This window comes from Globicephala melas, chromosome 17 (assembly GCF_963455315.2).
Source record: "Globicephala melas chromosome 17, mGloMel1.2, whole genome shotgun sequence".
Taxonomy (NCBI): domain Eukaryota; kingdom Metazoa; phylum Chordata; class Mammalia; order Artiodactyla; family Delphinidae; genus Globicephala; species Globicephala melas.
The window spans coordinates 12,535,188-12,561,290 of NC_083330.1; the positions used below are offsets into that span (position 1 = coordinate 12,535,188).

The following is a 26,103-nucleotide window of genomic DNA, read 5'->3' on the forward strand; positions in this document are numbered from 1 at the left end:
TACAAGTAAGCAGTAATGACACACCGTGGTCAGAAAGCAAACTGTGGAATAAGGCAGACGGGTTGGAAGTCCTTCTCGGCCACTTGGCTGTTGGTGCCTTGAGTTACTTCTCCAAGCTTTACCTGGCCCACGGGTCAGAGGGACACACACGTGGACAGAGCATGCCACTTGGGACGGCTATCTGTGGGGCACCGAGTAAGCATTACATGGCCTCTACGGGGTCCCAAACACCACCATGGCCTGACGTGTCAAAATTCAGGCCACCAGACTAGGCATTTTTAAAACCTATTCAGGGATCACAGTAACCCATTTCCATTTTAGTGGGCTGAAAGTTGCTACATTTTTTAAAGAGTGAAATGCGTATTTCTGAAAACTAAATATATATATATATATGTATAATATATATATTATACATATATACATACACACACACACAGCTATGCATTTATATTTCATCTTTATTTCTACTGGCTTAAAAGTCTTAAATGAGTTTATGGCCCATTCACTAGATGCTCTGGGTCGCATGGAACCAATCAAAATGCCAAAGGAATGGCTGAATCCTAGAGCACAGGCCTGACGCCCAGATGCAGCCGTGGTTGGGGGCGGATGGAGGGAGGGCTGGTCAGCAGTTTTTTGTTGTTTTTTCGGGGGTTTTTTTTGGTATGCAGGCCTCTCACTCACTGCTGTGGCCTCTCCCGTTGCGGAGCACAGGCTCCGGACGTGCAGCCATGGCTCACGGGCCCAGCCGCTCCACGGCATGTGGGATCTTCCCGGACCGGGGCACGAACCCGTGTCCCCTGCATTGGCAGGCGGACCCTCGACCACTGCGCCACCAGGGAAGCCCTGGTCAGCAGTTTTGAAAATGGGGCAGAATGGGAGTTGACCATGTGCAGGAACCCAAGTCGCTTGTCAGGGTATCTTTAGGATCCCTCCCCTACTGAACCCCTACAGAATCACTGACTGGAGAACTCGGCGGGGTGAGGAGGGAGCAGGGAGCGCCAGTGAGGTGCGAGCAGCAGGGGCCGCAGCCCGGATGCCAGTGAGGCTCGGGGTGCTGTACTTACCCTGTTGTCGCTGATCTTCAGGACTTTAGTTAGAAACAAAAGCAGTAAGTTAGTCCAGGCTTCCCGATGACTTTCTGATGTTAGGGTAAGGAAGTAACTCAGGGCTTCGCTGCAGACACTGGAACAGAAAAGGTTCCCTGTCACATGTGCTCGCACACCTGCTGGTATGACATTCACAGAGAACAACTGAGACGAGGAGGGCAGTGGTTCTTAGGAACCTGCCAGACGCCTTGTGTTTACATTAACTGGAGTGTCAACATAAACATTTATACGTTTGCCAAATAAAAATACCAGAAGAAGCCACTGCAGCTTACCAGGAAACAGTTTCCAAGTTTCATTGAATGCAAAGCCACCGTGCAGGAGCGCATACAGGCTTGGCATCAGGAGACCTGGGCTGAAACCTGGAGTGACCCTTCCCCTCCTGCATTGTGACCGGGACGCTTCTAGGCCTTAACAGTCTCATCAACAAGATGGGGAAACAGAGCCCAGGTGACCGCTTGGCGTTCTAAAATGAATTTAATTGGTCTCTGAGAACATCTATTCCCCCAAGAAGACACAAAACTACAATGTAGGGGCTTCCCTGGTGGCGTAGTGGCTAAGAGTCCGCCTGCCAATGCAGGGGACACGGGTTTGAGCCCTGGTCCGGGAAGATCCCACATGCCATGGAGCAACTAAGCCCGCGATCCACAACTACAGAGCCTACACTCTAGAGCCCGTGAGCCACAACTACTGAAGTCTGTGCGTCTAGAGCCTGAGCTCCGCAGCAGGAGAAGCCACTGCAATGAGAAGCCCACGCACCGCAACGAAAAGTAGCCCCTGCTCGCCGCAACCAGAGAAAGCCCGCACGCAGCAGCGAAGACCCAACGCAGCCAAAAATAAATAAATAAATAAAAACACAATGTAAACAGCAGTATTCCTTCTGAATGGCATGTTTCATTCTTAGTGTGAATTTAAATTTTAAAGGACAGAATCTTAACATGTCATGAGGTAAAAATGGAGTGCAAACAAAACAAAACACCAATAGAATCTCCACACACTTTTTCAAACTAAACGCAGGCAGGAAGGTTTTCACTTTCACAGATGGATTGGTTTGTAAAAATGGAGCTACCTATGGCATGAAAAAAAGCCTAAAAATTACAGCATTTGAAAATTTTAAGACATAGAACTTGCTCCTTTGTCCTGTAGCAGCAAAAACAGACGTAATTTGCTTGCATCTCACCAACTGTGTGAGAGCACGTTTGTCTGTAAGACTGTTTAAGTTCCACAATCTCCTCCTCAGGCCCCAAACCGGGCAGGGCTGTGGACTCGGTGTTGTGTGTCCATCCCCATCCCCGTCCCACACACACCGCGCGGCCCTTCCCGCTCTGAACCGAGCCGCGTGGGCCAAAGCCAGGAACCCAGCCCCGAGTCTTACTTTAAAAGCCTCTGCTGGACCTCCTCCCAGGCGCTGGCCCGGCTCTCATCCATGTACATCCGGAATAGAATGCGCAGCCCGCAGGCCAGGCTGCTTGTCTCCTGCTTCAGAAGGTTGGGTTTGGATTTGCCCTTGAAGCCTGCAGAAGGGGGAAGGGCCGCGTTAGCGGGAGGAGACGCATCTCACGTGGAGGCAAAACAGCCTGCGTGGAGCCCATGTGCGTCCAGCCGTGGCGCCCAGGCCTCGTGCCCTCCACGGGGACAGGGTCACACGGAGAAGGCACTGATACCTGTGCGGGGGTGGGGGGAGGTGCCTAGTCGGGTACTTTTGGGTTTAGAACTCCCTCCCCTCAAGCTGGGGACCCGAGATACAGAACAGCTTTGCCTGGGAAGGCACAACTCTTCAAACGAGACACACTTCAGCTCCGGGCACCCTGCGCAGGCTACACCCCGGCAATGGGGAGAATGGGCCAAAGGTGAGCAGCCCGGGGAGGGGGAAGGGGGAAGCGGGGGACAGGGAGGGCCTGGGGAAGTGAAGAGCCTGGTGACCTTGGCAGGAACAGTCCCAGCTGAACGGTGGCCACAACTTGGGTTGAATAAAGGGGAAAAGATAAGTATAGACGACTCCTTACAGAAGTGAGGTTGTGAACGGAGGAGAATGAACAAAGCCTGGGTGGGTTTAATGAGGAGCTAGAGAGACCCTGGGCATAAAATAAATCACGCAAATGTAAGGCACCCAACACTGTCAGAAGAGTTTGTTGTTTAAGGAAGGGCAGCTTCCTTCTGTTTTCTGCATGTTCTGCAGCCTCTCACTCTCTGGCACCGTTTTGCACCTAATAGGTACTAAGTAAGTATTTCTTAAATAAAAAATTAGCTATGTCAGTAAAATTATTATAAAGCTTATTTTTTACTTAAAATTTCCAACTTGTTCAAAAACAAATCTACCTCCCACTTCAAAGCCCTGCACTTCCCTTCTGAGGTCTGGCCTCAGGAAAGGGCAGCTTGTAGCATGCAGCCGGTGTCGACAGGAGGGCCCAGACTGGGTAAACAAGACGAAAGACAGTTTGAAAATCAGTCACTTAACAGTTTGGCTAAACACAGGGGAGACCAATCTACCCAGGCAGCTATCTGGCTTTTTATAAACCAGAGAAAGGCCTGTGGTACCGTGGCGCGGTTCACTGGGCAGGCAGGGGACCCCGTCCACAGCTTACCCGCCTTCCACAGAGCCGTCCTCTGGTCATTGTTGGAGTTAAATGCTTTTGCAAATCTGTGTGACTCCAACAAGCAGTCCAGCAGCTTGAAGAGTTGTTGCGATGTTAGAAAGCGATACATTCCTTGGTCCTGAGTATCAACTCGAACGTCAAAGTCCACAGCGTCTCTCTTCGGGAAACAAACCACCGCAGCACACGCACCCCGTCACAGAGGTCAGTGAATTTAGAACTCAGGGCTCCCCGAAGACCCGTTTATGAGCAAGCCACAGAACTTAATCTGTGCTGCCTCAACAGAAAAGGTCCACCTTTTGCTATTAAATTTCCGGAAGCTTCATTCTGTGCATCCTAGTCGCCTCCGATGTCTTCAGCTCCCTCCCCACAGTTCCTGACCCCAGAGCTCTGTACCCACCGACCCGGACCCCGGCCCCTTCCTCGCCCTCCCCACGTCCTCGCTTCTCTTCACCAATTTGAGGCCAGGGACTGTGAGTATAAATATTCTCGTGCATAAACCCCTCACCTCCTCTTTTTAGTAACTGGCTGGCAAAACCGCCTACTCCGTTGTACCGCACAATACGCAAGACTGGAGAAGAGCGGGCTTTCCCTTTAGATCCAGGGGCTCCGGGTGCTGCCCTGCAATGCCTCCACACCCCCCTAGCCCACTCTGCTGCACCCCTCACTCGTGTTTTTCTCTTCTCTCCTCAAGGACCTAAAACTTTCTTCCCAGCCTCACCTGGTAGATGTATGACTTTGCTTCCTATCTCAGTGAGAAAACAGAAGAATCTCCCACAGACTCCGGCCACCAGACAGACCAACCTGCCGAGACTTTCTAACCCACCCACTTTGCGTGCCCTCCTGTTACCATCGCAAACTGTCTGTGCTGCTTATTCCAGGCGCCCCCAGGACTCTGCGCCAGGTGCCCCTCCATTCGCTCTGAAAGACGCTCTAGCAACTGTCCCTCCCTCTTCTGCACTGTCTCTCTCTCTCTCTCTCCCGGAGGAGAGTTTTCCAGGCTGCCATACTGCCAACCTTAGTGACAAAACAAAGCAAACCCTTCTCTTGAGCCCCTCATCCTCCCCCCGCGATTAGTCCATTTCTCTGTACCCTCTCTTAACAGCAGAACTCCTTGACAGACTTACGGATATCTGCCGTCTGCAATTCCTCTCTTCTCTTGTACCCATTTTAATAATGCTTTTGTATCAACATTACAATTAAACACAACGTCAAGGTCAACCAAAGTCCACCAAATTGCTGGAGCAATTCTCTAGGGCAACTGTCGGGTGGCTTCTCACCTGCTCTACGGAACACCTGACAGGGCTGATCACACCCTTCTTCTCAGAACACCCTCCTCACCTGACTTGCAGGGCAGCGCTTTCTCCCGGCCTCCCCCGGCCTCCCTGGCTCTTGTCTTTAGGCAAGAGGACAAGAACCTGCCTCATCACCTGGAGCTCTAAACCACAGAGGCCCCCAGGCTCGGTCCCTGACCCTCCTGCCGGCTCTGTCCACTTCGTCAGTCCCACGGTTTAAAAGGACATCTATGTGGCTGTGGTCTCTAGCTTGACCTCTGCTCTGAAGCCCAGGCTGTGGCGCTAACTCCCCATTCAACAACAAGCAGTGGCCCTCGCACCCGCTCACCTGCGCTGCGGCTAAGTTTTCCGCGTCCTCCTTCTTACTTGTGGCAGGAAAGAACACGATGCTGTCGATGGTCTGGATGAGTTCCAGCTGCACAACACATTTAATCAACAGGGCGGCAAACAATTTTTGTTCTGGAAATTCTGTGAGGAAACCCACCCCAATGCACATGCAAACAAAAATTATTTTGAATCCTTTATAATTTCTATGACATTACAATGCTAAGGAAACATTAACACGTATGAAGGTAAACTGCACACATCACACTGAGGATAGCCTGCTTCTGCACATAAGCACTACTCAGTAAAAGCTTCATTTAATCGATATTTAGAAAAGCCTTAGAAAATTACCTTTTTAAGTAAACAAAAATATTCAAAATGACTTAGAACAGTGAATATGTTCAAGAAGGTTCCACTACAAATTTTAAGACTTAGATTATTCCTCTATAAAATGTATCAAATGGATTAAAAGCTACAATTTTAATAGCATTTACTGTAAACCCAAGTTTGACCTTTAACTAGAGGTAATATAAAAACCTCAACCAGAAGAAGACAACGGGAACTAGATCTGTGAGGCAGGAAGCGAGGGGCAGACAAGAATTCTGACCACTGGGACGATACTGTGGGTCAACCAGAGCACATGTTTTCTTTGGATCCAGGTGGGTAGCTGTAGCTAAAATGACCCCATGTTTCCAAAGGGATTCATAAGCACAGAAGTCTATGAAGAGTTCCGCTAAGTGCGTGACCATAAAAGTAAGCACACTGGAAGTAACCGGTGCTCAGGCACTGCGTCCCTCTGGCCTGAACGACTGCGCTCGATGGGCCGTTTCCTTAAGGAGAGACATGATCACGGAAGGGTTTCCACTTCACTGGCCATCGGGTAAGCAAACGTAGAAATAAATGCAAGGCTCAGAACAACGACTCAACAGCTGAGGAGCTGCGAGACCCAGCGGCGCTGGCCCAGCCCCAAGGTCGGTTCTCAGGGTGGCTCTTGGGGACCTGCACAGCCGCCCACGGCGAGGGCGCTGCCTGTCCATCGGCCTCAGGGCAGCGGCTCCAGCACTGGACGACTGACTGGACAGTCCTTCAGTTTTTTCGCACTTTGCTATTATTAAAAACTCCCTTTTCTGACACCAGTTTCAAGAAGTTAGTTTTTTTGTTTTGTTTTGTTTTGGGCCGTGCGGGATCTTAATTTCCCGACCAGGGACTGAGCCCGGGCCACGGCAGTGAAAGCGCCGAGTCCTAACCACTGGACTTCCAGGGAATTCCCCAATTTCTACAAGTTAAATTCAGGTTTTAGGGATTTGGGGGAGATAGCAAAACAACTTGCTTAAATTTATTCTTATTTAGGTCATAACGACTCCTTTCCAGAGAGTTTTCAGAAATGCTGATGTACTGAACATTTAGTTCTTAGTACCAGATCTCAAGTCAAAGAATATAAGAAATCCAAGACACCCCCAGTCCCGGGGGCAGGGCATCCTGGCCGCACGCCTGGACTCGCGGGGACGCTCGGGAGGGGCTGGCGCCTAAGGAGACGCGTCCTCCTCAGCTCCAGTGTCAGCTGGGCGGGCATTCAGAGCTGTCGGCTGGGGAGCTCAGAGCTCTCCATGCCTCCCAGGGTCCTTTCAGAACTTCAGGAGGAACTTGGTCTCATCAGCAACGACCAACTGCATGTTTGGGGGACAGTACCTATTTGAACAAATCTCGTTCACAAGGGTTGACAGTGCCAAGGGTCATATTAGGCGACCATTTCACTGAGTCACCAAAGGACGGGGGCAGAGCTGAGCAAGGACAAACAAGGGGGACGGCGGGCACTGGGCGGAGCCCAGCTGGGGCAGCGGTGGTTTCTGCGCATGAAGAAGGAACGAGGCAGCTGCCCCTCGCACAGGGTCACGGCGACACCTCCCCACAGGCACAGCAACCACAATGTCCCCTGAGCGAAGGGAAGGGCTCGTGGGACACAGTGAACTCTTCCTCAAGGACCTTGAGGGGGTGGCACAAGGAAGGAAATGCGAGCCCTCAGGTCAGAAGGGCAGGGGAGCAGCGCTCTTCACTCCGTTCAAGGGATGTTCCCAGATCAGGCAAGTAAAAACTTGCCGACTATGTCCTTCCCTTAAAAAGCGAAGTGTATGTAAGTTCAGTCTTGGGGCTGAGGGAGAGATAAAGCCGTGTCCTCACGGCACCTTCCAGGGCAGACCAAAGCTGTGAGGGACCCTAACAGCTGTGCTCCAGAGCCCAGGAATGAAAAATGAACACAGGCCGCTCATCGCCACCTGTCTCCCTTCTGAGAAGCAAGACACGGCGACTGAAGCTGGAGGCTCCTTTCAAGGAGGACACCAAATCTGTCGTCCCTCAAAAACAAATGTAAACACCTAGGATTAATAAAAATTCCCTGAAAAAAATTAACTGAAAAGGGATCGATTACCTAAATGTAAGAGCTACAAGTATAAGGCTCTTAGGAGAAAACCCTGGGGAAAATCTCTACGACCGTAGCTTTGCCTGTGGATTCCTAACTATGACACCAAAAGCATAAGCAACAGATAAACGGAACTTCATCAAAATTTAAACTTTTGTACATCACAGAATTATTATCAATAAGAAGTAAAAAGATGACCTTCAGAATGGGAGAATATAAATATTTGCAAATCATATATCTGACATGAGTGTAGCATCCAGAGTACGTAAGAAGCTCTTAACAACAACAAAAAAACAAACAACCCAATTAAAAATAAGCAAAGGACATGAATAAATATTTCTCTAAAGGAGATATGCAAATGGCCAATAAGCACATGAAAAAATACTCAACATCATTAATCATTAGGGAAATGCAGAGTAAAACCACAATGAGACAACACTTTATACCCACTAGAATGGCTATTATTAAAAAGAAAACAGAAATGTCTGTGAGGATGTGGAAAAAATGGAATTGCTGGTAGGAATACAAAATGGTGCAGCCACTGCAGAACACATCTTAGGGGTTCCTCACAGAATTATCTTATGACCCAGCAAGTCCGCTCCTATGTATACACCCAAAAGAATTAAAAACAGGTAATCAAACAACACTTGTACACAGAGATTCACAGTAGCATTATTCGTTATAACTAAAAGGGGCGACAAACCCAAATGTCCACCAGCAGATAAAAGGATAAACAAAATGTGGTGTATCCATACACAGGACAATTAGCTATAAAAAGGAATGAACTGCTGATCCATTTTACACTGTGGATGTACCTTGAAAACATTATACTAAATAAAAGCCAGACATAAAAAGTCACACTGTATGATTCCATTTATATGAAATGTGCAGAATGTACAACTCCATAGACACAGAAAGCAGACTGGACGTTGCTAGGGGCTGGGCAAGAGGAGAAGAGGGGCAACAGCATAATGGTTATGGGGTTTCTTTTGGGGTGAATGTTTTGGAACCAGATAGAAGTGGTGACTGCACAACATGGGGAATGCACTAAATGCCGCCAAACTGTTCACTTTAAGGAAAACGGTTACTTTTGTTACGTGAATTTCCCCTCAATTTAAAAAGCAATTGAAGTTGTCCTGTTTTCCTCTAGGGAGGAGGTCCTCTTTCCTCTGTGAACCAATTTAGTAAAAATAAGAAGGGATTCCCCTTCTTTGTGAAAAGAACTAAAGAAGGGGAGGGGAGGGGAGGGGCAGAGGAGACAGAGGCTGGGGGCAGCGGAGTGCTCAGAGGGCTCGCTCCATGCCCTGGCCACTCCTCATTCCTCTCAAGACCCACGTGCTTCAAACAGACAGCAGCTGAAAGCACTGGAAAAAAACTGGTCTTGTAGGTGTCAGCAGAGTTCCTGACCATCTGCCGGGGGACGTCCAGGTTGGAGCAAACACAGTAAGGAAGTGACCACACAATTATAGTATGTGTTTGTTAATAAAAGTAAAAGCAAAACTTTCATATCTTGCCTACATAAAACAAAATACACAATTTACTTTTATTAAAAGAAGTAACTCACTTGCTGCGGGCTTAATTTTGCTGACTTCCTCATTCACAGCAGAGACAGAAGCCGGTGGGGCTTGCTGTCTATTATCTGCAGATCTTGGCTGAATAGAATCATGAATATCTACAGATTTCTGCGATATCGTATCCTAATAAAGTAAAAAAATTCATTTTAAGTACAATGAATAAAGCTTAATGATGAAAATAGCTTCTATTACACTGTTTAAAAAATTACGTCGTGTCCCTATGAAAATCACATTGTACACACTGCAATTATGGACATACTGTGTAAGTTATTTCATATTACCTGCACATGGATAAGAGCTGATAATCTTTTAGGGAAAAGCTTCCTTTCTGACCCTCATTGAGATCAAGCCTGACACCACCCAACAGCAACAGAGAGAAATGCTAATAAGCTTCACTCTGTGGAAAAACTTGTCAGCAATACCCATGAATTGTCATGAAATTGAAACAGAAACACACATGGTGGGCAGGGGTTTCTGCGAGCTTTGTGTAGGCTGAGCCCAGGAGAGCTTTGTAGGGGTGCATTTAGGGAAGGATGTTGTCACCCAAGAAACCAGCAACCAGAAAGGTCAGTGAGAAGGTGACCAACTAGGAGAGCAGAGCATGGAGAGAAGCTGTTCAAGTCCAACAGAGCCACTCCAGAACCCGGCTCCAGCTATGCGTCACCTTTGGGAAAGCAATGGATCTTCCAGAGCCGAGGTTTTCTGATCTGAAAATGGAGATGACACTTTCCTTGCAGGTTGTTAAGGATTTGGCAGTAAATCCTTAACACTTAGCAAGCCTTTGACACTAGAGGTATCAGACGATATATGGTAGCTGACATTACTACTCTTAGCTTTACTTGGTTCCAGCAGGAGACCAGATGCAGAGCCAGGGCAGCTGCAGCTCCCGGATGGAGCCAAGGAAGAGACTGAGCAGCCTCGAGGGGCACCACTGGGCCCACCGCCTCGGCCCGGCAGCAGGCAGAGTCGCCGAGCGCGCCCCCCGGCACACGCTGTCCTGACGACTTCATGTGCAGCACCAGATCTACCTCCCACCACAAGACTCACTTTAACATGAGGTTAAGTAATTTGCTGAGGCTGCAGAGCTAGTCAGTGCAGAGCCATGATTTGTTCTGGGGTCTGGCATCACAGCCCACCCTGCAAACTACTACACTATACAGCAGAGGGAGCAAAAACAAAAGCCCACAGAGCAAGCAGGGAGTGCGCCAAATCTAAGAAGAACAAAAATGGGAGCAAGTTCATCCTGGGCTGGAAACAGGATGTCATAAGCGGTGCAGTCTGTGATGAACGAACAACTCCGGCGGATCAGGGTCATGGAGCAATGCGGGCCCGACGTGCCAGATGTCACAGTTCTCAAGACACGTTCAGAGTGGTGCTCTTCTGTGAGACCTAAGTTTTAGCCACTGACAATTAGTTAAGAAATTAAAAAGTTCTGGGGGACAGATCAGGTCAGTGGGCATAGATTTGCTACCTCTGGCTTCCTGGGTTTAAAATTCAATTAACATTAGTGGGAGAACAGCAGAAATCTGAATAAAGCCAGATTACAGTATTGTTTCAATAGTAATTCCCTATTTTGTTAACTGCACCGTGACTATATATATATATTTATTTATTTTATAGAAAACACACTAAACGTTTTAGGGAAAAAAAGGTGTGTTATTTTCAAATTATTTTCAAAGAATCCAGAAAAATGTATGTAGGGAGGTGGGAGAGTGAGAGAAGAAGAGGGAGGGTGGAAATAAGAAAGCAAACTGTAGTACAGTGATAACACTTCGAGAAACCTGCTGTGATGGTCAGTTCCATGCATCAATTTGGCTGGGCTATAGTAACCAGTTATTCAATTAAACACTATTTCAAGTGTCTCTGTGAAGGTATTTTGTAGATGTGGTGAACATTTACAGTTATGATTGTAAGTAAAGGAGATTATCCTCAATAATATGGGTCAAGTCTCATCCCATGAGTTAAAAGGCCTCAAGGGCAAAACTGACATTTCCCTGAAGAAGTTCTGCCTGGACTACAGCTGCCCAAGAGCTCCCAGCCTGCCCACCTGCCCTACACATTCCAACCTTGCCAGCCCTCACACCTGCTTAAGCCAATTCCTTGAAATTAAGGGGAAAAAACACATAGGGATACGTATACATACATATATTACACACACACACACACACACACGTATAGACAAATATGGACACACATAGGTGTAGGTTATCTCCTACTGGCTCCATTTCTCTGGAACTGGAGAACACTGATACAGATTTTGGTACCATGAAGTAGGTGTGGCCATAACAAAGACCTAAAAATGTGGAAATGGCTTTGGAATTGGGTAATGGTAGAGGCTAGAAGAGTTTTGAGGCGTACAATAGAAAAAAACCTAAACTGACCTGAAGAGACTGTTGGTAGAAATATGGATGTTAAACTCAATTCTGGTGAGGATTCAGAAGGAAGTGAGATGCCTGGTAGAGAAAGCTTCTATCATCCTAAAGAACACACACACACACACACACACACACACACACACGGTCATGACTACAACACTGATAGAAATATGAACATTAAAGATGCTTCTGGGGCTTCCCTGGTGGCGCAGTGGTTAAGAATCCACCTGCCAATGCAGGGGACACAGGTTCGAGCCCTGGTCCAGGAAGATTCCACACACTGCAGAGCAATTAAGCCTGTGAACCACAACTACTAAGCCTGTGCTCTAGAACCCGTGAGCCACAACTACTGAGCCTGCGCTCCATAACTACTGAAGCCCACGTGCCTAGAGCCTGTGCTCCGTGACAAGAGAAGCCAGTGCAATGTGAAACCCGGGCACCGCAGTGAAGAGTAGCCCCTGCTCACCGCAACTAGAGAGAGCCCACACACAGCAACTAAGACCCAACGAAGCCAAAATAAATACATAAATAAATAACTTTATTTGAAAAAAAAAAAAAGTGTTTCTGGTGAGATCTCAGAAGGAAATCAGGAACGTGTTATTGGCTGCTGGAAGGATGGTGATCCTTGTCATAAGTTGCAGAAACCTTGGCTGAATTGTGTTGTACTACTGGGTGGAAAGTGAAACTCGTAAGTGAGGAATGGTTCAGAGGGCAAAGCCGAAGCACCCGAGGGAGAAGCCATGGGCCTGGAGGGCAGGGCAGGGCACCAAGCTACAGAAATTACCCTCAGGCCTTGAAACTTATGAATTTGTCCTCCTGGGTTTTGAACTTGATTAGGAACAGTGACCCTTTTACTCCTTCCAAGCTTCCCTTCTGGAATGAGAATGTTTACCCTATGCTTGCCCACCACTGTATTTTGCAGCAGTTAATCTGTTCTACAGGTTCACAGGTCCACAAATAGAGAGAAATTTTGCTCCAGAATAGACCACATACCTGATTTAGATGACTTAGATGATGAGATTTGGGACTTTTGATAAGATGATATTTACATGACATTTTGGACTTGGTGTTGATGCTACACTAAGTTGAGACTCCGGGGATGTTGGGATGGCATAAATGACTTTGCCCGAAAGACAGACATGTATTTTGGGGCACCAGAGGGTAGATAATGGGTTAAACAGTGGCCCCAAAAAGGTAAGTCCAAGTCCTAACCTTTGGTACTTGTGAAGGCTACATGAAAACAGAGTCTTTAAAGTTACGATCTTGAGAAGAGATCATTCTGAATTCGGGGAGGACCCTACATCTAATGACTAGTGTCCTAAAGGAGGAAGGAGGGAGAGATTTGGCTTTACACAGCTACGTTAAGATGGAGGGATGTGTGTACAAGCCAAGAAGGCCAGGGGCTGTCAGCAGCCACTAGAAGCTAGAGGAAGCAAAGAAGGGTTCTCCCTTAACCCCCTGGGAGGGAATGTGGCCCTGCTGATGCCTTGAGTTTGGACCTCTGGCCTCCAGAGCCGTGACAGAATGAATTTCTGTTGTTTTAAGCCACTAAGCTTGTAGTAATTTGTTACGGCAGATCTAGGAAACAAATAAGCTGCATGAAGGGTCTATCAATTCTTTAAACTGCTTTTGTAACTTTTCTCTAAGGTGAAATTATATCAAAGTTGAAAGTTTAAATAAAATAACATCCAATAATATCTTCAGCTTGGTATGTAAATCCTTATGTAAACTGGTACCTGCCTCTTGCGCTCTCAGAATCATTTTACTCTGTCTCAAGACCATCTATATTTTACGACATCTTTTTAAAAGAGCTGGGCTCATAAAAAGAATCTGCCCCATGGCAGAATACTTACCACAAATAGTTAAGTAATTTAATATATGCTTTATTTGTTAAAACTTACCAGTTGCTTTTCACTCACAGGAGACGGAGGTGTGGGAGCAGCTTCTCCAGAAGCAGGACGCCAGGTCAAGAGCCTTTAAAACACCAAAATCACACCAGTCACTGAGAGTGTGCACCACATCGCATCCAACGTGTTTTGAAACGAAACGAGCTGGGAAGCAAGTTCAAGGTGTCCTACAAATGATGCAGGCGCCACCAAGTCATTTAGCAAGACTATGTCTTAATTTCCCAATCAGTAAAAACGCCACTACAATTCAATTCCAAACGCATCCCTTAGAAAAAGATAATTAACCGTAAAATACAGTATTTACAATATTGTAATACAAAATACAATAAATTTTCCTTAGGTTATTACATTTACAGTAACTAAAACAAATGCTGAGATTTTCTTTTTTTCAATTCAGAACCACTGCTTGGTTTAATCTGGATGAATAAAATCTTATTAAATCACTTCATTATGACCCAAATTTTAAATGATCAGACTAAAAGTTTGGGTATATAAAAAATTTAATTCATGTATTTGTTATGGTTTTATAGGAGTCTGATTTGCAATAAACACAAATTCAAAGAACACTGAGATATTTTAAAAAGGATTTCTGTTATGAGAAATCACTAATTACTATCAAACCTTTTATGTCCATCATTCAATATACAAATTTAAAGTTGTATAAAATCTTCTTACGCATGTGGAATTGTGGTTTTGAAGATGTCCAGTGTGCAGTTACAAGTTTTATCCCAGATTTCTAGGGTAAATTTTTCACCATTCAGAATAACAACGTTCTCTAAGCAGTTCGTACCAGATCGTGCTAACTGCTCATTGTCTAGAAGAGAAAAGAGCAATTCATTTGTGTATTACTAGGGTCACATTTAACACGTTGTGTCACTTATCTGGTACAGACCTACCTTGCTGCACACACCAGTAGAGCTGGGCAAAAATGTCATCCAAAAGTACATCACTGAGTACTTCTAAATACTGGGTGAACACATCGCAGATAGCATAAAGCGCATGATTACATGTCGTTGTCATCCACTCAGCTTTCTACAGGGGAGACGGTCATTAAATGAAGGTCAGGCCATTCATCAACTACTAGAATTTCAAAGAAATATGTTTGCATATTTAAAACGTAAGCCTGTAGGTTCCTTTCAGAGCACTTAACTCCTTGAATGTGACATTCACCTCAACTTTATATCTGATCTATTTCTCTTCATTATCCCTTAGCCATCTGCATATAAAATAACTATTTTCTGCACTGTTTTATTAAAAAAACACTGCATTGTCTGGCTATTAACGCTATGACTTTTCAAACAATTGACACTAATAACAACAGTTGGTCTTGCTCCAGAATATGACAGAACGTGGAAGAAAAATAGAGGAAGGCAATGGTAAGAATTTATCCAAGTGGGTTAGCATAGGTTTAAAATAAAATGGGTATAAGTAGGGGACTTCCCTGGTGGTGCAGTCGTTAAGAATCCGCCTGCCAATGAAGAGGACACAGGTTCGAGCCCTGGTTCAGGAAGATCCCACATGCTGCGGAGCAAGTAAGCCCGTGCGCCACAACTACTGAGCCTGCGTTCTAGAGCCCGCGAGCCACAACGACTGAGCCTGCATTCTAGAGCCCGTGAGCCACAACTACTGAGCCCACACATCACAACTACTGGAGCTCACGCGCCTAGAGCTGGTGCTCCACAACAAGAGAAGCCTGCACACAGCAACGAGGAGCAGTCCCCACTTGTCATACTTAGAGAAAGCCCGCGCAGCAACAAAGACCCCACACAGCCTCCCAAAAAGGGGGGGGGGAGTGTAAGAATTTCTTTATTTTTCTCAAATGGACTAATCTGGACTAATTTTTTGTATTTTTATTATTTTTTTTTGCGGTATGCGGGCCTCTCACCGTTGTGGCCTCTCCCGTTGCGGAGCACAGGCTCCAGACACGCAGGCTCAGCGGCCATGGCTCATGGGCCCAGCCGCTCCGCGGCATGTGGGATCTTCCCGGACCGGGGCACGAACCCGTGTCCCCTGCATTGGCAGGCAGACTCTCAAACACTGCACCACCAGGGAAGCCCTGGACTAATTTTTATACATGGTTTTGTGCCAGGGCATAAACATATGTCTACTTAGTCCACTTTATAAAATGTTTTAAGAGTCTACCTGTAGATCTAAAATAAAATTTTGTGCAGGTCAGAGAGGCCCCAAATTTGCATTTAATACACTATATGGGACAAAACACGGAGACCTGATGTTCTTTCCCACACTTACTGAAACACATACTGTAACTGGACTGTAGTAAGAGACTTTGAAATAAATAAATAAATAACCACGCGTTCCTTCTCTAATTCAGAGTAAGAAGCCCTACGAATACTAAGGAGGGCTACTGATGTTTTACTTGTGACAACATTAAAATGAGGAAAAGACACTGGAAGTTCAACAAAAACACTGAAAACAAAATCCAGTTCATTAACTCACTTCTATCCCCAAATTGCACTGTTTATAAAGACTTACTACTATATTACAATGCCTTAAAGAAAAAATTTCTAGGATTTTTTTCTGTTCACTGTGCTTAAATCTGAAATACCAAAATGTATTAGGGAAGAAAAGCACCTTCTGACATCACTGTGTTAAATGAAAACCTCATGTTCTCTTACCTCTGTCTGCTGTTCTGGCAATTTCATGTTGTCGAAGATTCTGAAAACAATTCTAAATAAATCCTGCCACCAGTGTTTTTCATAAGTGTGGCCATAAGTTTTCATTATTTCAAACATTACTGTTAAACCCCTAAAATGATAACATGTAATTAGGAAAGCTATAATACAAAAAAGCATACCACATTAGTATCCCCCTCCTAAAATAGTTTTTATAGTTAGTGCACAAAGTTACTGAAAGCAAAGTTTAAAACTGGTTTTAAACTAACACATGATACTGAGCTTTAAAAAATTTAGGTTGTAAAACAGGTTTCTTTAGGATGCATCATTTAGGAAAAGATTCCAAAGGCCTTGGCCTGAAAATTTTTTCTTCTACTTTTCTTCCACTCCCACCCCATCATTCCAGCATTTAAAAAATGTAAATGGAATTATAGATTGAGAAAGATCATCATTTGGGTGAATATTAATTTTGTGGCACTGTGGCCATGGAACTCAGTCTAAGAACAAATAAAATTAGATTTTGGAAAATCTTTTTCAAAGAGCTACAGGAATTTTTAGTTAACACTCTAATTGTTCATATAATATCCTCAAACTGAAGGATTTATCAAACTAATCCACTAAGACACCAGTGTGGGCAGGGTGTCTGCTTCCTGCCGTACCCCAGGCCAGAGCAGCACCTCTCACACAGGGGCACACAGTTAAGCATTCCTTCAACAAATAAACTGCTTTAATATCCCATTCTTCTCCTTTGAATAAGTGTTAAAACTAAAACTCAAAAGTGCCTTCTGATTCCTTATTACCTTTCTTGAAATAATGCCTTCATGTAAACATTAAAAAGCTTGATCTTTTCTCTATACATTAATTTCTTCTAGTAAAATATAGGTACCCTTCCACTTAGAAAAGGTTTATATTTCGAAAAGTCTGACAGTAAGCCAGAACAGAATTTCCTTTGAAACACTCCATAAGGACTGGTACGTGGTCTAGTTCATTTGCTGCTATGCTACCCCCGGGGCCTAGTACATGCCTGATGCATAGTAGGCTCTAAACAAGTACTTGTTCAACAGATGTGTAAAATAACATCATGGTAGTTCAGTCCTACGGCAAGTTCACAACAGTTTATTTGATCTGTAAGATACCTAATGTGTAAAATCAGAAGTAAAGGAACTACAGTAAAGGAATTCCTGTGGAAGAAACACACTCTGTCTTCCCCAGGAGAACCGTGTCAGGGTTCCATGTCTCCCCTACAATGGGACAAGGCTCCCTCTTCCTCCCACTCCAAGTAAACTGGATGCTAACCCCCAGGGCTGGGGTGAGTGGATGTGAAAATCCTGTTTCTTCCAGGCCCCCAAAGCAAGCACAGATCTATAGAGGTTTCCAAGGCTCTTTACTATTGAACAAGTTTTGATGAATACTTAAGTTGCTGGTGTAGGGAAAAAGAATGTGTAGGGCTCCAGGTTAATTATTCAACCCTAAATCTACAGAATTCTGAGGGACTCAAATGAGAATGCATTTGGAAGTACTTTGTAATTAGTGTGTTATACAAATCGTAGTGCTGCATTTTTAAATGTAATCTAAATAACTGCCTTTACAAATCCTGGAATGAGGTAAGAAAATCAAAGCCATCACTGAACAAAAAGTTTACTCATACTTCCCCTCTTTTTTACCAACTAGAACATCCCTCTTCTCTTCTCTTTAACAACTAGACCCATCCATAATCTGAACATAGGAAAGGGTGAGAAGCAAGGTAGCGTGGTCCCAGACAAGGACAGGCTGAGAGGCTAAGAAAGCAGGTAGGTCCACGTCAAGCAGACTTCTACAAATAAACAAGGGCAGGGAGGGGGGTGCTGAGTTTCTATGACTCGTCAGTTATGACATGTTCGTTGCTCTACTGAAGTGGCTGGACATTTGAAAGCTGTATATCTAAATAATTTAGAGTTATATCAACTGGGGGCCATCTTGAATTTTATCAAGTTTCCTAACAGGTCCACTGACGAAAATCCTCAATGCCTACATGTGAAATATAATATGTGCTTGTGATTTACTAAATTCTATAACAAGTTTCCAAGGCGTGAGTCATATTTTGGATTATTTTCTATCTCACAAAATGTGTTATAACAAATAGCACTATAAAAGTAAAACATTTCTTAGGCTATAAAACAAACTTAACCGTGGCTGGGGACAGGTGTGGTTCTGGCATAAGTGGTGGAAGGAGAGATTCATTCTTTCATTATATTCTATCACTGATTTGTTACAAGTCTATACTACCTTTCTGAGGCACTGTTGACAGACATTAGGATACACAAGTTGGTCATTCCAATTTGGCCATCAAAAAATACAGGGTGAGAAAAACAATACTATGGGATTGATATGAACTCTAACAAATTCATAACAACTTCTTATAACTGTAAGAAGTGTGCACTGAGTACCTGTCTGGTTACATTATACCCATAATAGTTTCTTTACAAATGGACTGGATATTCATATAGATCTTTTATTGACAATATACTTTTGAAAGAGTTCAATTCTTTTCGAACAGGCCTATATTATTCAAAACTATGTTACTGGCCAGTCTTCAAAAAGAAACGGTTCTTCACCTAAAATCCACCAAAGACATGCATTTGGAAATTCTTTTATCATTCATCAGAAGATAAATTTTGGTGCTAACTTCAATTTCTGATTGGAAACAAATGTATGAAAAGAAAGAATGTGTAAATTAACATAGAACCTAAAACTCAAAGTAGGCCATAATCAAATTTTAAGGAAAAGTAATTTATTTCCATTTTTTATTGTTGCTCTACATAACATATTTTAAAATCTGCCTATCGAATAACTACTATATTGGATAAAATTGAACTTGAGTTCACATAAGTTGATTTGATTAAAGTAAGAATAAGCCTCTCAAAATTTCAATTTCAAGTACTGGCTGTTACCTGGTTCTCACATCTAACTTGCATCTGTTGATGACACAGGACAACTCAAAGAGAGCTGGGAACCATCCCCTCACCCAAACCCTGTCTTCAGGTGCCACATTCATGTCGTCACTTGTGTATTCCTTGAAAGCCTTCAAGAAGAAATGCAGGTTTACTAAAGGCAAAACATAATACCTATACATTAAGCATATTATTTCTCCAAAAATTTTTTTAACACTTTACTAATCAAAAGTGAGCAATCTGATAACTTAAAAAAAGATGGAGATTACAACTGCCTATAGAGCACTGGACTAGAAACCAGAAGCTGCTTTCAGCTTCAACTCCATCACCAGTTTTCTGCATTATTCAAGTTTCCATTTTTATCATTTAAATGGTTATTACATCATGCAGCCATGGCACCACACTGGGGAGGTGTGAAGTTCAAATGAGTAGATGTACATAAGAAGAACGAAATGCCCCACAGGTCCCTGTCAGTATGTAGTAAAAATCTATGAAGCATCACTGCTCCTTATGACAGTTACAAAGATAGATTCAGATATGCAAGTCAAAGCTGGCAGCCAGGTTGCCAATTCAACCTTTCACTTCAGTGCTTAAGCCTACACTCACCCATAGTCAACTTCAGTATATTACGGTAATGGCTAAAAACACAGGCTTGGGTTCAAATCCCAGGTCTCCTTTACTATCCCCCGCAGGCAGGGGCACATTTTTAACTTCCTTGTGCCTCAGATTCCTTATCTACATGGGGCTATAACACAACCTATTCCATAAAGCTGTTATGGAATATTAAACAAGTTAATACACGTGAAACACTCAGAAAAATACCTGACATCTTCAACAAATGTAACCATAACTCAGATAATTTTGAAAATTCAATACTTCATATCCCCACAATTCCCAAATAAACTTAGATCTCTGACTGGAAATAAATGCTCAGTAACATTCTGTTTACTAAATGATGCTATACCTGAGGTCTATCAGACACGTATTTTGCACAATGGCGAATAAGTCGAATCGCTTCCATACTTGTGTCTGGGAAAGCTGCATTGCATGCAAATTCAGACAAGCATTTCACTGCATCCTGGAAAGAATCAATGGTTGCTGGAAAGTGTTTTTCAAACACAAGGGCTATACGGGAGAAAAACACATAAATATAATTATCAACTTTCAGCTTTTCTTAATTATACCTCAAATACACCAACCTCTAGATGTAATGGATACTTCTTAAAGACTAAGGGTTTTAATGTCCAATAGACATCGGTTCCAACGGCTGTCCTGACCAGTTACTTGACTGCCTTGAGTAGTAGAAACAGGGAAACAGGTCTGTGTTTTGTTTACACGATAAACCCAGCACCTAATAGAGTGACTGGTACACAGTAGATACAAAATCAACAGTTGTTGAGTGAATATTCAAAATTACATTTAATCTCTCTGGATCTGAGTTTCTTAATCTATAAAATGGTGATAATAATCTGCACAGGATAGTGGTAAGCATTAAATAAAATGTAAGCACAGTGCTTAGCACTGTACTTAATTTACTTAATTCAAGCAAGCACTCAATAAATGACAGCTATGATGATGTCATCATTCTTGATGTTGATGATGATGACATCATTATCTTCTAGAGAGGCTTAATTTAGATCCTTAGTATTTTATTCTTCTTTAAAGTCAAAGGAGGCTGTGTAGTGCAGTGGTGAAAAACAAATGCTGTGCTTTAAGACTCTCTGGCTTTGCATCTCAACTCCATCACTCACTAGTTTTGTGCCTTTAGACAAATTACTTAATCTCAGTGGGTCTGAGTTTCCTTATCTATTAAAAAAAAGAGAGAGAGAATAATAAAGATATTTATCTCATACAGTTACTGTGAAGACTGAAGAAAATGCATGCAAAGTGCTTATAGTGCTTGCCATATAGTAAACATTCGAATAAATGTTAACTATAATATTACAATAATGATAATACTGTCACTATTTACTCTGCTTCTGTAGGCAAAACTTGGAAAACTTAAAGCCCATGACAAGCCCATAATCTTATACTTGAATTATCTTCTGAACACATTAAAGTTTTGTTTTCTTTAACTTGAACAGAGCTTAGAGGATACTCACTGACAATATGCCCCGTTGTTTGGAATGCAAGTTCAACTATGCTTTCATCTTGATCGGATGCTGCTAGATGAAATACAGAGAAAATGTTCTTCCATCCAGACCGAATGTTAGCAGCTTGAGAATTAACCATCTGTGCTATACACCGTACAACCATATCTCGAATTGTTGGAGACCTAAAATATTAATACAATCGCTTGGATAAAACTCATCAGGTTTTTATCCTTTTCTTCTGTTTTTCCCCCTACTGAGGAAAATAAGGTATTTTTCTGATATTAAGCAATTCAACAAATATAGTACCTGTTCCGTTTCATTATATGTTCAAAAGGTCTTAAGAAATCCTTCTGGAATCTGAAATTAGCAAGCTCCCCTTTCTCTAAGAACTTCATTGACAATTGCCTCAAGGAGTCTACTGCAAAAATAGCTACATCTTCATTAGGATTACAGCCAACCTGTAATGGCAACAGAAATACAGGGTGCTAATATCAGCAGTGAAACTTGCTAATTCTTTATTTTTTATTTTAGAAAAAATATATAATTAATAGCATACATAGGTAAATTCAAAGATTCTCCATAAAGGCACTAAGTGTGCTAACAATATTTCTCAACAAGAAGAACATATTTTAACTAAATTCTTAAAACCTAGAGCAATTATTTCTAAAAGAAAAAACAGGACTCAAAGGGTTTTCTAAATCTAATTACAAAAATGTAATAAAAAACTGACTGGAAAGGAAAAAGGTCTCAATTAGATTACGATAAGGAAATTTTAAACAACAAAAAATTACAAACTAAGCAAATCCTGTAAGTACTCAAATACCTTATTAAAATGATCTCCAATAACTTCCCAAATTCGAGACCACTGCAGTCTTATTCTTCCCATGTTGTAATATGATATTTCTACTATTTTTTGTAGACTAAACATTCTTGGATGTGTAGTGGAAAGTAATTCATCCATAGACACAGCACAGAGCCAACGGACAAAGTCCACTATAATATAAATGGATTAACATTTTTAAAACTTAACTTTGAAGTCTTTTAAGCTAAAAAATCAGTTTTTAAGTGGAGTAAATGTACATACTTACCAATAGCATTTCCATCTAGCCTTGTGGACCCTGTAAATATTCTAAAGAAAAAAATATAATTCAAAAACTTGTAATGTCTCACTTCTGATACATCAATTCAAAAGTAAGTGGCCTGGGGTACGAGCTACTTTTATCTGTTTTAAGGGAACAAAAAATCAGGTAATCAAATGAATATTTTTTATCATGTATTTTAGTGACAAGTATAGCTTGGATGTCCCTCCCACCCTCCTTTGTACCGAATGATGTATTAGAGCACAAATACACTGTTGTAATTTTATCAGTAAATTTGTAAACACTAAGAAAGGTCTCTTATGAGTCTTAGAATAAGAAAAATGTTAAGTTGTAAAACTAATAATTGGCATACACAAAACAAGACTTTTCCATTTTCCTGAGTATTTACCCATATTAAACATGTTCTTAAAATGAAAACTTCTACTTTATTTTTATAAGCAATGTGTGTTTGATTCAAAAACTCATTTATGTTAAATTACAAATGGTTACTAGAACCTTGCAAATAGTCTCCAACAGTTTAACCAACAAGTGGCTAACCCACTTTTCTTACAGCATTCAAATGGTGAGAGCTAAGCTATGCTGTCCAGCTTTGCCCTGCCTTCTTCACTGAGCTCTTTTACCGTGTTTCAAAGTTTCATAAAAGATTTCAGCATAAACATATTAGTCCTCTAACTTTAAAGTCTGCATTTTTATCCATGTTCCGAGCTTGTACCCAAGGGTTTGACACGACTTCCAGGATGAACTGATATTCCGTAATTTAAAATGTACATCATAGTATTTGCACGATAAAAAGGAAACCTCAAAGGCAGCAGCAGGTCAAATATTAAACTTAGAAATAACAGTCGTCATAGTAACAGTAATAGCTATCAACAATCACAAGGTGGATACTATCCTAATTGCTTTATATATATATCCACTCACATAATAATCACAAACACCATGATTATATATACTATTATATTCCCAATTTTATCAACATAGAAACTGAGGCACAAAGATATTGAATAACTTTCTGAAAGTCACAGGACCAGTAAGTGTTAGAGACAAGATTCAAACCAGGACAGGCAGACTCCAGAGTCCACCCTCTCAACCATTTTGCTATACTGCTTCACACTTAACTGAGCAAAACATAATTTAAACATTTAAAATACATTCTAGTTTTTTCCTACTACCACTAACTAAAAATTCTGGGTATATCATGATTTTTCACCCTCAATGTCCTTGAAGGTCTATGCATCCTGGCAATGAGTAACAAAAACAAGATAGGAAAAATGGCTTAAAAAATGGCAATGCAGTAACTCAGAACCTGATCTCCTGCCAAAGGGGCATCTTGAGATTTCCTATATTGCTCTTACCAGTAGAACAAAACAATTCAAAAATCTGACTGAAAACACAATCTGGGAGAAAAAGTAAGAGTAATGGGGCCCCACTGAATCCACTGGTTAGACTGGATCCAGAAACCTACAATATACAAAGCCTACAAACCTCTCACATGAACAAAAATGAGATTCGCTAGACTCTGCATTATGAATGTCATTAAGCTGTTTCTCAAACTAGAGGTATTCTCATGGAAGGCAATGGCTATAAAAACCATACCACAAAGAAGGTCAAAACTAAACAGTACAGGGGAAACAACAGGAGAAGGAACAAAAGAAACGAGAAAGCTTTTTTCTTTTTTTTAACTGAGAAGGAAGCAAGTGACAAGGCATATAGGAGTAAAGAACAGAAGCTGAGATGGCGATTATATGCAACTCCAGGGGAAAGCAGCAATGAATCCTCTAAATGTGGTGAGATGGTGAAGAACAAAGGCAACAAGAACAGAGAAGATCGTCAGCCAACAGGTTCTGTCGACTCAGGAGACAGTGGAACGTCGGTGGAGCGCGCATCCTGAGAAAGGGCATTTAAATTCCTACTCACTTTGGTAGCCTCTGAGGGGTCACTCTATTTCTAGTAACGCTCCACTAAAGATAAGCCAGATGGTGGAGCACAGCAGTCTGTGGAGGCATTTAAAGTTAAGCCTTAATATACTAAGGCAGGAGAACAGAGCTGTGTTTCACAGAATCATCTATGAAATGGATTCTACATGCCATGTATGAAAAGCAGAGAACAGAAGTATGAGAATCTTGTGTGTTAATATCAAAAGACATTCCCTGAAAAGTACGAGTAGGAAAAGAAAATTGATAGATTACTAAATTCATTCACATTATGATAGCAATGTAACAATGCAAAAAAAAAAAGATAAAACTTGCAGATTCTGGATCAAATAAACTTTTAGCTGTATGCGACATACAGGTAGACTAAATTCCTGTGTATTTAACGTTTTCGTAGTGAAAATATCAGACGTAACATTTACTGCTTAGACCCAAATGAAAGATGTTTATGAGCAAACACAGTTGGGGAGGAGCTGTCCATATTTTCTGATAGGTGACAGAATATTCCAAAGTGAGGGATGGGTCAGTATAAAGCTAGATCTGGTGTGCTTAAAAAACAGTAATAAAAATAAAAACTATGGTACTAAATAACTGTTTTTTAACTTTCAGGGATAAATCATTCCTGGACAAAATCCACCCCTGCAAAGTTTAGTAATACTTATGAAGTATCTGGTTTAACAATGCCTAGCAAATGTTTCCCTAGCAAATCCTAGAGGATCAGGTACCCCAGATTAAAGTGCCCTATATTCTCCTAAATTCTAACAGTACAGGATTCCAAATACAAAAGTGAAGATAATCAGAAAATTTTACCATTTTAAAGCTTTTGATGGAACCACATATATCTTTCCATTGATTAATATAATTAAGCAAAGAAAAATTATTTTATTTTCCATATTTAGTTCCTATACTTGTCATAACATTATCCAGAACAACAGGCCTAAGGACAGTAAAATGACTTTTCTTGCTGGACAAGTACAGAACTTTCCAGGATGATGCCTGACAATATTCTCACCACTGTCTTGAATACCAGGGATATCTCACTGAATTAGCTTATAGACTAGAATCAGAATATTACAAATAAAAATAAACTCAGATACTCAGAAAGGAATTCAGAAGAAATTTAACAAGGAAGTGATATGTACCACATAAGAATAAAATAATCTTGTAACAAATCAAAGAGGTAACTTTTAATGCTGTCACTATAAAGTAAAATTTAAATATTGAGGCCTTGTATAAAACTGGACATTGAATTTATGTTGTAGAAGTATCTGGTGATGAGTTTGAGACAATGAAGTACTAACAGAATTTGTGCTAAGACTCCTCTGAAACAGCACACATTCTTAAAATGGAGAGGCATATCATTTGTTCAAATGAGTGACATGTCTCCCTGTAACAAACAGTGGACAGCTGGATAAATCAGAACTGGCTTTGGTCATACAAAATATATTATGGAAACAGACTGTTGCCTGAATAGATTCCCATAATGACAGTGAAGATGACTTTCTGGATGGCTAGAAAACCATTTGGAAGACATCTATCCTAGTAGTAGAAGGGCAGATATTACACTGCTCTGGAGGGGTACATGCAGGCAGAAAGGCAGAGAGGTTGAACACACTCAGAGATATGCTGCCTGAGTGTATATCTTGGTGCCACTCCTCCAAATTCTCTACTAATGAAAGGGTTAAGGTAATAATCAAGACAAGATTAGCCTGGTTGTGAGAATGAGCAAATTATCTAATTCCCCTCGTCTCAGTTTCCTCATTTGTAAATTGAGGACAATAATAATACTTATCTCAGAGGCTGCTGAAAGGATAAAATGAAGTAACAC

General features: G+C 42.2%; 1 protein-coding gene across 2 annotated transcripts in view; it reads right to left on the minus strand.

Annotated features, from left to right (window-relative positions):
* Positions 1-26,103, minus strand: part of ARFGEF1 (ARF guanine nucleotide exchange factor 1) — a 134,324-nt gene that overhangs the window by 2,020 nt on the left and 106,201 nt on the right. The window contains exons 24-38 of one of the 2 annotated variants that reach the window (XM_030859606.2): positions 22,333-22,373; positions 22,068-22,237; positions 21,551-21,702; positions 21,254-21,426; positions 20,116-20,276; positions 19,152-19,282; positions 16,225-16,354; positions 14,485-14,620; positions 14,264-14,402; positions 13,583-13,655; positions 9,297-9,429; positions 5,321-5,460; positions 3,689-3,857; positions 2,479-2,617; positions 1,065-1,182 (exon numbers count right to left, since the gene is read on the minus strand). In XM_030859606.2, coding sequence (XP_030715466.2) covers positions 1,065-1,182; positions 2,479-2,617; positions 3,689-3,857; positions 5,321-5,460; positions 9,297-9,429; positions 13,583-13,655; positions 14,264-14,402; positions 14,485-14,620; positions 16,225-16,354; positions 19,152-19,282; positions 20,116-20,276; positions 21,254-21,426; positions 21,551-21,702; positions 22,068-22,237; positions 22,333-22,373 — 2,005 coding nt within the window. Of the gene's footprint in view, positions 1-1,064; positions 1,183-2,478; positions 2,618-3,688; positions 3,858-5,320; positions 5,461-9,296; positions 9,430-13,582; positions 13,656-14,263; positions 14,403-14,484; positions 14,621-16,224; positions 16,355-19,151; positions 19,283-20,115; positions 20,277-21,253; positions 21,427-21,550; positions 21,703-22,067; positions 22,238-22,332; positions 22,374-26,103 lie in introns of those variants that run through there. The other variant, XM_030859610.2, reaches the window with a different exon arrangement.